General features: G+C 46.8%; 1 protein-coding gene across 4 annotated transcripts in view; it reads right to left on the bottom strand.

The window, feature by feature from the left end:
• The window catches only part of LOC147107160 (metallophosphoesterase MPPED2), a 311,144-nt gene that overhangs the window by 22,673 nt on the left and 276,018 nt on the right, over positions 1-12,453 (bottom strand). For all 4 annotated transcript variants that reach the window (XM_086008299.1, XM_086008302.1, XM_086008300.1 and 1 more), the window contains exon 5: positions 2,430-2,545. In XM_086008299.1, the coding sequence (XP_085864425.1) occupies positions 2,430-2,545 (116 nt within the window). The remainder of the gene's footprint in view (positions 1-2,429; positions 2,546-12,453) is intronic.

Raw genomic sequence — 12,453 nt, 5'->3', positions numbered from 1 at the left:
CTCCTAATTGAGAGGGCAGAATGGGATATTCTGTTGGGCAGGTGTTTTTCTGTACGTTCAGAAATGACTGGCTTGACTTCACTTTCTGTGTTTCCTTTTTTCAGTGTGACAGGAATTTGCATATTTGGTCGTGTGACACCTGAAGTGTGACAGGCACGCCCCAGATACTTTCTATATTGGCCCAGAAATTCGGGTCGGAGGCTTCCCGCGGGTGCAAGCCCCCGACCTGCACTTACCTAGCGCGCCGGCCGTTGAGCTGTGGGCCCGCGTGGGATTCCGATCCTGGGCCTCCTCCAGCTACCGGCGCGCAGTGCTTGCGTATCCCAGGGGCGCAGTTAGTTCGAAGCGTCCCCTGGGATCACGTGGGCCATGGAGAGCCAATGGTAGCAGGGAAATGCTTCATTCATAAGTTTGACAGGAAGAGCTGTCAAACCTATAAATACTATAAGCCCCAAAACATCACTAAAACCTCAAATAATTTTTTAAAAAAACATCACATTTTTAAAATAACTATAAATTACATAAAATAACTATTTTAAACAATAATTTAAATTTTTGAAAAAATTAATTACATTTTCTAACAGGGCTAAAAATAAACTTACCTTTCTTTAAAGTATTTAAAAATAATAAACCTGTGGAAAGAATGTTTTAATTTTACTTAATTCACCACTTACCTTGTTAAAAGCAGGCCTTGCGCCTGCTTTTTAAAAGTGTAACTGCTGGAGACTTACCCTCCCGGAGAAACCTGCAAAAAAAACGTAAGTTCAATGCACACGCGCTGCCTCTCCGGCGCACGCGTTCGACTCCTGAACCCCTTCTTTCAGGGGAACGGAAGTGCCGGTTTCCCGCGCATGCGCAGTGCATGCACAAAACCGGCACATTCGTTGGGCCTACGCGTGAGTACCCCGTGCGTGCTCGCGCGTTGGGACCCGAATTTCTGGGCCGTTATATGGAGGTGGTTTAGAGAATCTTAAGGCCACCTACAAGAATGAAAATAACTTTGACAACCTGTGGAACTGAAATCTCTTTTTTTAACTGGAAAATTCATCAGGAAACCGCACGAACGTGTGCCCTCAATTGTGGGATTTCTCCGGGTGTCATTTTGATGCTAATTATGGAGAAAATGCGGAGGTTTTCATGGAAAGAGGAAGTTCCATCTTCAGGTTTCAGCCGTGGCTCCGTGGGCAGCACTCTCGCCTCTGAGTCAGAAGGTCGTGGGTTCAAGTCCCACTCCAGAGACTGGAGCACAAAACTCTAGGCCGATGCTCCCAGTGAAGTGCTGAGGGAGAGCTGCACTGCCGGAGGTGCCGTCTTTTGGATGAGACTGCTCTCCTGCTCTTCTTCAAAATAGCGCCATGGGATTTACGTCCACCTGAGGGGACAGATGGAGCCTTGCTTTAACATCTCATCGGAAAGACAGTGCAGCACTCCCTCCGTTCTTCTTCTTCTTCTTAGGCAATCCCTCGGAACCGAGGATGACTTGCTTCCACATTCACAGAAATCACAGAAACCCCACAGTGCAGATAGAGGCCATTTCGGCCCATCGAGCCTGCACCGACACATATCCCACCCGATCCCCGTAACCCCTACACCAACACATATCCCACCCTATCCCCGTAACCCCACGTATTTAATCCCCCTAACACTAAGGGTCAATTTATCATAGCCAATCAACCTAACCCGCACATCTTTGGACTGTGGGAGGAAACCGGAGTACCCGGAGGAAACCCACGCAAACACGGGGAGAATGTGCAAACTCCACACAGACAGTCGCCCGAGGCCGGATTCGAACCTGGGTCCCTGGCGCTGTGAGGCAACATTAAAAATGAGTTCTCAGGTGACTGATGAGTCCAATGCGGGACCTACAGTCTCTGTCACAGGTGGGGCAGACGGTGGTTGAAGGGGTGGGTGGGTGGGGTGCTTGGGTTGACGTGCGCTCCTTGCGCTGCCTGCGCTTGGCTTCCGTTTGCTCCCAGCGAAGAGACTCGAGGTATTCGGCGCCTTCCCGGATGCTTCTCCTCCACTTTGTGCAGTCTTGGGCCAGGGATTCCCAGGTGTCGGTGGGGATGTTACACTTTTTCAAGGAGACTTTGAGGGTGTCCTTGAAGCGTTTCCTCTGCCCACCTGGGGCGCTCTTGCCATGCTGGAGCTCTGAGTAGAGCGCTTGTGTTGGGAGTCTCGTATCGGGCATGCGGACGATGTGACCCGTCCATCGGAGCTGATCGAGCGTGGTCAAAGCTTCGATGCTGGGGATGTTGGCCGGAGCGAGAACACTGACGTCCCTCCGCACTGCACTGGGGTGTCAGCCTAAAATCTTGTGCTCAAAGTCTCTGGAGTGGGACTATGAACCGTCGACCTTCTGGCTCAGCGGCGAGGGTGGTGCCCCTTGAACCACGTGTGGATGTACTAAAACTGTCTTAACCACTTACCCAACGGTGGCCCATGAGTCATGAGAACATCGATACCCTCTGGAATTAGATTCCATTTGTCCAGCAGAGACTGGCCTCTGGGCAGGTTGAAGCCCCAGCCATTAAACCACGGTGTCCTGAAAGAGAGAGCAAATGTTGTCAGCACTATGAGGTGTCTGCATGGCCCTCCACCTCGCACCTAAACCGGAGCGATCTCGTCCCATGAAGCAAGTCACATGGTGGAGATGGAGTTTGTAACCCTCTGAGTCATCTCTGAAGGACGCTGAGAAATAAAAGGTTAGCAGAGTTCCCGGCTTCTTACAGTAATGCTGATTCACACCGCTGAACTCCAAACTCCTTCCAATGCACCGAGGCTGAGCTCAGATGGGTCCGAGTGGCCCAGGCAAGTGCTTCTTTTGATTTCTGATGACCCTGTCAAGCAAAGCCTCGTTTCTTTCTGAACTTTCCTTCATGTTCATTCATCAACTTGCCTTAAACGTTGACTTTGGAAAGCTCTTCTTGCTATTACCAATTCTCAATTAGCAATGAAACATAGAAACATAGAAGATAGGAGCAGGAGTAGGCCATTCGGCCCCTCGAGCCTGTTCCGCCATTTAATGAGATCATGGCTGATCATCCAAACTCAGTACCCTGTCCCTGCTTTCTCCCCATATCCCTTGATCCCTTTAGCCTTAAGAAATATATCTAACTCCTTCTTGAATATATTTAATAAGTTGGTCTCAACTGCCTTCTGTGGTAGAGAATTCCACAGGTTCACCACTCTCTGGGTGAAGAAATTCCTCCTCATTTCTGTCCTAAATGGCTTAACCCTTATCCTTAGACTGTGACCCCTGCTTCTGGACTCCCCCGCCATCGGGAACAGCCTTCCTGCATCTAGTCTGTCTAGTCCTGTTAGAATTTTATAAGTTTCAATGAGATCCCCTCTCATTCTTCAAAACTCTAGCGAATATAAGCCTAATCGACCCAATCTCTCCTCATACGTCATTCCTGCCATCCCAGGTATCAGTCTGGTGAATCTTCGCTGCACTCCTTCCATGGCAAGAACATCCTTCCTCAGATAAGGCGACCAAAACTGCGCACAATACTCAAGGTGTGGTCTCACCAAGGCCCTATACAACTGCAGCAAGACATCCTTGCTCCTGTACTCGAATCCTCTCGCTATGAAGGCCAACATACCATTTGCCTTCTTAACTGCCTGCTGCACCTGCATGCTTACCTTCAGCGACTGGTGCACAAGGACACCCTGGTCTCGTTGCACTTCCCCTTTTCCCAATCTATTGCCGTTCAGATAATAATCTGTCTTCCTGTTTTTGCCACCAAAGTGGATAACTTCGCATTTATCCACATTATACTGCATCTACCATGCATCTGCCCAATCACCCAACCTGTCCAAATCATACTGGAGTTTCTCTGCATCCTCCTCACAGCACACATGCCCACCCAGAATAAAATGAAGCATTAAACGACGGACTTAAAAAAAAAAATCAAAACTGACACAGTCTTTTTCACAAGTCCGGTATTTATTTTGAAGGACCTTTTGTCAAAATGACAGTAACTTCTAGGACGTGACTGAGTTGAACGAAAAGCGCAGATACCTGGAAATGCCATACTGGTAAAAATCTGCGACTGATTTCGGAGAACCACAGAAAGCTACAGCATGAATCAGGCCATTCAGCCCATTGAGTTTAGACTGGTCATTCTCGCCACACGGGCCACCGAGTATAACCCCCATTCTCCTGCTCACTCCCCCCAACGCTTCAAGGTATCCAAGAGTAGCTAATGATCCGGAGACGTGAGTTCAAACCCCACCTCGGCAGCTGGGGAATTTAAATTCAATTAAACAAATCTGGAATAAAAAGCAAGTATCAGTAATGGTGACCATGAAACTACTGGATTGTTGTAAAATCCCATCTGGTTCACTAATGTCCTTTAGGGAAGGAAATCTGCCGCCCTTATCCGGTCTGGCCTATATGTGACTCCAGACCCACAGCAATGTGGTTGACTCTCAACGACCTCTCGAAAATGGCCGAGCGAGACACTCAGCCAAACTGCTACGACAAAGTCACTGTTGGGAGTACCTTCACCACACGGACTGCAGTGGTTCCAGAAGGCAGCTCACCACCACCTTCTCGAGGGCAATTAGGGATGGGCAATAAATGCTGGCCTTGCCAGCGAAGCCCAAAACCCCTGAATGAATAAAATAAGAGTTGCCTATATATTACACTACCCGCCGCCCCCCACACAAACACACACACACCCAAACACACCCACACAAACACACACACATCCAAACACACACAAACACACACACACCCACACACAAACACACACACACACACACCCACACCCACCCACACAAACACACACACACACACACACATACAAACACACACACACACACACACACACACCCACACACCCACCCACACAAACACACACACCCACCCACACAAACACACACACACACACACCCACACACCCACCCACACAAACACACAATACAATACAATACAAATCGCTTTATTGGCATGATAAGGTACATCTTATGTTGCCAAAGCATCAAAATACATTTATGGTTGAACACATAAACGCGGTTCCATTCATACAGTGTATAAACAGGTATATCCCTGAGTTTAGAAATATACATTCGCCTTGTTTATATATACTCTTGTCTTAGTTTACTGGTTGTCCCTCTGTTCATGGCAAGCTGTAACATAGTGTGCCGCCAGTGTTACACAGCTTCTCTCCTCCCCCAGTAGGAATGGGAGTTTTTGGTTGTCAGTCAGATTTCTGAATTCAGGGCATATTTGTGAGAATTTTTGGTAGAAATTCTCTCTGATGCCCTGATATTTTCCACAGGCTGTGAGGAAGTGCATCTCTGTCTCAACTACTCCCTGACTGCAGTGAGAGCATATCCTGTCTTCTCTTGGCAGCCTGGTCTGCCTGTGTCTGCCTTTTTCGATCGCTAGGCTATGTTCGCTAAGTCTGTACCTTGTCAAGGTTCTTCTCAGTTTGTTATCCTTTACCATGGTCAGGTAATCAGCTATGTTGTATTGTCTGTTTAGGGCCAAGTAGCAATTGAGTTTGCTTTGGGTTTTTGTTGTTTCTGCCCAATATGACAGATATTTTTCCTTTTGCTTAGCGACGATTGTGTTGGGTCGAATTCTTTGTGTTACCCTGTCACTGTCCTGGGACTGGTTATTGTTAGTATTGTTAGTAGTTACTTCACTGAGTCCCAGGACTAGTTGACTGAGGGTATTCTTCTTTATGGTCAGCTCTTGGCATTTCAGGGCGTCGTAGTGATAGCATTGGGTGTCGTAGTGACACACACCCACCCACACAAACACACACACACACCCCACACACACACCCCAGACACACCCACACACAGACACAGACACACCCACACACAGACACACACACACCCCAGACACACCCACACACAAACACAGACACACCCACACACAGACACACACACCCCACACACACCCACACACAAACACAGACACACCCACACACAGACACACACACCCCACACACACACCCCAGACACACACACACACACCCCAGACACACCCACACACAAACACAGACACACACACACACACACTCACACACACACCCCACACACACACACCCCACACACACCCCACACACACACACCCCACACACACACCCCACACACCCCACACACACACCCCACACACACACCCCACACACACACCCCACACAATTCACAATTCACAATTCAAATCGCTTTATTGGCATGATAAGTTACATCTTATGTTGCCAAAGCATCAAAATACATTTATGGTTTACCACATAAACGCAGTTCTATTCATACAGTGTATAAACAGGTATATCCCTGAGTGTATAAATATACATTCGCATTGTTTATATATATTCTTTTCTTAGTTTACTGGTTGGCTCTCTGTTCATGGCAAGCTGTAACATAGCGTGCCGCCAGTGTTATACAGCTTCTCTCCTCTCCCAGTAGGAATGGGAGTTTTTGGTTGTCATTCAGATTTCTGAAATCAGGGCATATTTGTGAGAATTTTTGGTAGAAATTCTCCCTGATGCCCTGATATTTTCCACAAGCTGTGAGGAAGTGCATCTCTGTCTCCACCACTCCCTGACTGCAGTGCGAGCATATCCTGTCCTCTCTTGGCAGCCTGGTCTGCCTGTGTCTGCCTTTTTCGATCGCTAGGCTATGTTCGCTAAGTCTGTACCTTGTCAAGGTTCTTCTCAGTTTGTTATCCTTTACCATGGTCAGGTAATCAGCTATGTTGTATTGTCTGTTTAGGGCCAAGTAGCAATTGAGTTTGCTTTGGGTTTTTGTTGTTTCTGCCCAATATGTCAGATATTTTTCCTTTTGCTTAGCGACGATTGTGTTGGGTCGAATTCTTTGTGTTACCCTGTCACTGTCCTGGGGCTGGTTATTGTTAGTATTGTTGGTAGTTACTTCACTGAGTCCCAGGACTAGTTGACTGAGGGTATTCTTCTTTATGGTCAGCTCTTGGCATTTCAGGGCGTCGTAGTGATAGCATTGGGGATTGCTCATTTGTAGGTGATTCCAAAATTTGGTGGCTCTTTTTTGGATAGTGATTATTAATGGATATTGGCCTAGTTCCGCCCTGCATGCATTGTTTACTGTTTTCCTTTGAGTCCGGAGGATACTTTTACAGAATTCTGCATGTAGGATCTCAATTGGGTGTTTGTCCCATTTTGCAAATTCTTGTTGAGTTAGCGGTCCCCATACCTCACTGCCATAGAGTGCAATTGGTTCAATTACTGATTTGAAAATTTTGAGCCAAATGCTAATTGGAATTTCTATTTGGATTGATTTTTTTGATGGCATAGAAAGCCCTTCTTGCTTTCTCTTTCAGTTCATTCACAGCCAGTTTGAAGTTTCCCGTAGAACTGATTTTTAAGCCCAAGTATGTGTAGTTAGTGGTTTGTTCAATTTTGGTTGTTCCTACTGTGAAATTTATTTTGGGTCCCTGATGTTTGGATCTTTGCTGGAACACAAGGACTTTGGTTTTTTGGGGATTTATTGTCAGGGCCCAAGTCTGGCAGTACGACTCCAGCAGGTCCAGGTTTTGCTGTAGCCCCTCTTTAGTAGGTGACAGCAGAACCAGGTCGTCTGCATAGAGGAGGAATTTAACCTTGGATTCATATAGGGTGAGGCCGGGTGCTGTAGATTGTTCAAGTAGTTTTGCCAATCCATTTATGTAAATATTAAAGAGTGTCGGTGAGATTGGCGAGCCCTGCGTCACCCCCCGCCCCTGTGGGAAGTATTTTGTTTGTTTGTCTCCAATTTTAACTGCACATTTGTTGTTTGTATACATTGATTTAATTACATCATATGTTTTCCCTCCTACCCCACTTCCGATAAGTTTCAGGAATAAACCGTCATGCCAGATGGAGTCGAAAGCCTTCTGGAAATCTACAAAGCATGCGTAGATTTTGCTTTTGTTATGGTGAACGTGTTTGTCAATTAGGGTCTGTAGGGTGAAGATATGATCGGATGTTCTATAGTTTGGCAGGAATCCAATTTGGCTTTTACTCAAGACATTGTGCTCCTCAAGGAAGTTTATAAGCCTTTTGTTTATGATGCTACAGAATACCTTCCCCAGGTTACTGTTTACACAGATGCCTCGATAGTTGTTTGGGTCGATTTTGTCCCCACTTTTGTATATGGGCGTTATGAGTCCTTTGTTCCAGATATCAGGGAAATAACCGACACTCAGAACCAAGTTGAAGAGTTTTAGGATAGCCAGTTTCATTTTGTTGTCTGTGTGTTTAATCATCTCGTTTAGTATGCCGTCTGTCCCGCAGGCTTTTCCTGGTCGCAGGTCCTTGAGTTTTTCAAGAAGTTCTTTTTCTGTTATTATGGCGTCCAGCGGGTTTTGGTTATCTTTTATGGCCATTTCTAGCTTTTCCAGTTTTTTGCATATTTGGTGTTGCTCTGGTCTTAGTGTGTTTTTCTGGTATAATTTTTCAAAGTGGTTTACCCATGTGTCCCCATTTTGAATGGCCAAATCGTCGTGTTGTTTTTTGTGTAGTGTTTTCAAGTTTTCCCAGAAACAATTGGAATCTATGGATTCCTCCATGGAGCTGAGTGTATTCTTAATATATTGCTCTTTTTTGGTTCTGAGTGTGTTTCTGTATTGTGTTAGTGTCTGACAATAAGTAAGGCGTAGTTCCTCGTTTTCTGGATGTCTGTGTTTTTGGTTTGATATTTTTCTAAGTTTTTTCCTCATGTTATGGCAATCTCGGTCAAACCATTTTTCATAGTTTTTTGTTTTGGGTTTGTTCTTGCGAGCTTTCAAGTTTGCATTTGTTGCCAAATTATCAAAAATATTGTTTAGTTTACTAACTGCCCGGTTTACGCCTTCTTTATTGTGAGTGTATATGTTATCCAGAAAGGTGTCTAAGAGAGCTTGAGTTGATGCATTGCTAATTGTTTTCTGGTATTTTTCCGTGTCGTTTTTGGCCCATCTGTACGATTTTTTGGTGTTGTACAGTTTACTGGGTTGTGTTTCTATGTTGTTTGTTTCTGTCTTTTTGAGGAACATAGTAATTTGACTGTGATCTGACAGTGTTGTTTGTGGTTTGACTGTGAATGCTCTGAAAGAGGATGGGTCTAAGTCTGTAATCATATAGTCTACTGTGCTGCAGCCAAGAGGTGAGCAATAGGTCGATCTTCCTAGGAGGTCTCCTATGAACCTACCATTGACAATGTACAGACCCAGGTTTCGACAGAGCTGTAGTAGCTGTTTTCCATTGGTATTTGACTGCTTGTCACAGTTATGCCTGTATGGAAGGGAAGGGATGTCAAAGTGGTTATTCCCGAAAATGTAATTGTTTCCCTGATTATTGGTGAAGTCTGGTTCTTCGCCCGTTCTTGAATTGAGGTCCCCACAGATCAACACGTTCCCCTGGGCCTGGTATTGGATAATTTCCCCCTCCATGTTGGAGAAGGTGTCCTCTTTAAAGTACGGGGAATCGATTGGAGGGATATAAAGTGCGCAAATGTAAACATCTTGGGTGTTTGAGATAATCTCCCTCTCAAGTTTGAGCCACATATGGTTTTCGCCCTTTTTTATAAATTTGATGTAATTCTTAAGTTCTGTTTTAAACCAGATCAGTATGCCTCCGGAGTCTCTGCCTTGGGTTACACTTGGTAATTTATTGGAGGGGACCACCAGCTCAGTGTACCCTTGGGGACAGCCAGTGTGTCCTTTTCCTTTATACCAAGTTTCCTGTAAAATGATAATATCTAGGTCTTTAGTTTCATCTATGAACTCTGGGGTCCTACTTTTCACTTCTCGCAGTGAAGAGCGTAGACCTTGGATATTCCAGGTCGAAATATATAAGGATTTCATGTTAAGTTTGATCTTTTACTATGATAGGTTAAAGAGTGGTACGTGTTTGTCGTGTCTAAGTGTGGGAAAAAAAAGATCACATCAGTTGTCTACAAAAGTTAATACAATTTGGTTACAGTTCTTTCTATTAATTAGTCCTTGATCCATAAGGCGGAAGTAGATGCTGCTGCACATCTGCTTATTGTCTCTTAATGGATTGTTTCTGTCTGAGGTATTGCGTACGTCCTGTGCATCTCTCCCTCTGTCTGGCTGGGAGCAGTCCTATTCCCCTGTGGGACAGGAGTGGTGCAGGTCTGATATTGTTGTTTTTCATGGGGATCCTCTCTGGTCTCGGTTGGTGTGTTGGTGGTCCTTGTAGTGTTCCTGATATGTACCCCGCTGATCTCTGGTGGTCGGGGGGGGGTCCTCTTGGAGTCTGGGTATGGACCCGGTTAAAAGCGACGTCCTTCAGGGCTTTAGCAAAGATCGATATTCTTTGCCTTTGGATGTGGACGTGGTCGTAAAGACATTCCTCATCAAGGGTGGGGTGTTGGGCCAGGTGTACGTTGTGGTTTGATTCGCAGTCTCTTGCTATGCTGGCATTTATCTCATGAATTGTGTTGTTGTTGAAGTCTGTTCTCGGCAATATTGTGGAAACAGTGATTCTAGTGTTTGGAAATGTACTGCTTGCTTTCCTAATCATTGCTCTGAGCGATGTTGCTACTTCTTTCTGTTGGGTCTTTAGGTCATTTGTGCCCGTGTGTATTATTATGTGTTGGGGGGAGCCTAATCTGGCTTTGGTCAGCCATCCCATGGCTCTGTTTGTTGTTGGGCACCAGATCTTTTCTACTTTACTTCTAGGGAATAGCTTTTTCTCCCATAGAAATTTCCCATTTGAGTCTATGAGTATTACGACGTCAGCCTTGTTTGTGTTTACTGTCTGGTGGCTTTCGCTTGGACTCATAGTGTGTGTGCTGGGCTGGGGTGTCTGGTGTGTGCGTACCTCTTGTGAGCGGCCCGCTTGTGGTTCCACGGTGGTGGGGGAAGATTGCGAATCAGTATGCTGGTCGGTCTGTGTGGCACCCCTTGTATTGTGTGTCTGTTGCTTTTGTTCCGTGTGGGAGTGCAGCCGTTCCGTCCGGCTCTGTCTTGTCTTATCTCTAGCCTCTGGTTGCTGGTCTAATGGTGTTATCTCTCCTCTATGGCTCTCTTCTTTTTCCTGCAGCTCTTTCACCTGATTCCTAAGTAGATTCACCTGGTTCTCAAGTAGCTTCAGCTCTCTCTTGTGTCTCTCCCTCTCCTGATTTTGATAGTCATTCATTTTGAGGAAGTCCTCTCTAAGTTTAACCACCTCTATCTCTAATTGATTAAATTTATCTTTTGGTTGTATCTGGCTGTGTGATCCCGGGGTATGTGCCTGGTCGGCCCTGGAAGGCTCACTCACTTCCTGGCTAGGCTGGTCGGCCCTGGAGGGCTCACTCACTTCCTGGCTATGCTGCTCTTCTCTTGGTGAGCTGGGAATGGTAGGGGGACTATATGTGGCTTCCTCCCTGGTAGTTATGCTGGGGTTTGTCAGTTGTATCGTGTGGCTGTGGTTCCCCGGGGTTGGTGTCTGGTTTGAACTGTGTGGCTCGTTCACCTCCTGACCAGGCAGATTTTCTCCTGGTAAGTTGTCAATGTTGGGGGGAGTGCGGGCCACTCTGGGGCTGTTCCTTCCCCCCTTAGTTAATTTTTTCAGTGTCCTGAAGGCTGTTGCAAATTTGTCGAGGTTGCCTTGCACTAATATTGTTCCGGTATTGTACGCGTTGACCGTCGTAGTTGAACTGTCTCCTGGTGTGTTAATTTTCATTATGGACCCATTTGCGGTATTTTCTAGCTTAACATTGGTATAGTGTGATTTTATTGCTGTGATCCAAGCCACTGGCTGATCTGAGTAGAAAATGAGGTTACTTTTTGTCCCATTGTTGTAACAGTCAGCAAAAAGTGTTTCTGGCTTTTCTCTCATCTGCTCATGCTTGATCGCTTTTATAGCTTTTTTTGCGGTGTTGGGGGGAATCTGGAAGCGGGGCTGTTGTGGATCTTCTGATTCGCTCATTTTTGGTAAAGTATTGTTGATCTTAGAATAAGCTTTTCTGGGGCCCCGGGTTTGGTGTTTCCCTCTCCCTGTTCGCGAACTTTCCCGGTCCCCCCTCTCCGACCCCGTGGTCCCTGGGCCTCGGCTTCTGGGTTCACCCTTCTCAGGCCTGGGTCTGTGAGCCGCTGTTTCCCGGTGCCTTCGGGCTGTTCCCCTCCCCCTCAGAGGTCTCTGTGCCTCTGTCTCGGCCTGGCTCCTCGGGCCTTTCCCTGGCTTCAGTCTCCCTCCCTGGGCCCTGTACTCACAGTCTTGGTTTGCTTCTGGAAGCCTTCTGGTTGCTCCCCTTCGCCTCAGAGGTCTCTGGGCCTGGCTCCTCGGGCCTTTCCCGGGCTTTCTATCCCAGACGCCGCTCGGGCTGTGCCTCGTTCGCCGTTCGGGTGCTGGACTGCGGTCGTCGCTCGGGTGCTGGACTGCGGCCGTCGCCCGGGTGCTGGACTGCGGTCGTCGCTCGGGTGCTGGACTGCGGCCGCCGATCGGGCCGTGTCTCGTTCGCCGCTCGGGCTCCCCGAGTCACCTCGTTCCG

Source organism: Somniosus microcephalus, chromosome 15, assembly GCF_052327205.1.
Source record: "Somniosus microcephalus isolate GS21.2 chromosome 15, FLI_Smic_1.0, whole genome shotgun sequence".
In the NCBI taxonomy this organism is placed as follows: Eukaryota; Metazoa; Chordata; class Chondrichthyes; order Squaliformes; family Somniosidae; genus Somniosus; species Somniosus microcephalus.
This window is presented reverse-complemented; position numbering and strand designations above follow the sequence as displayed.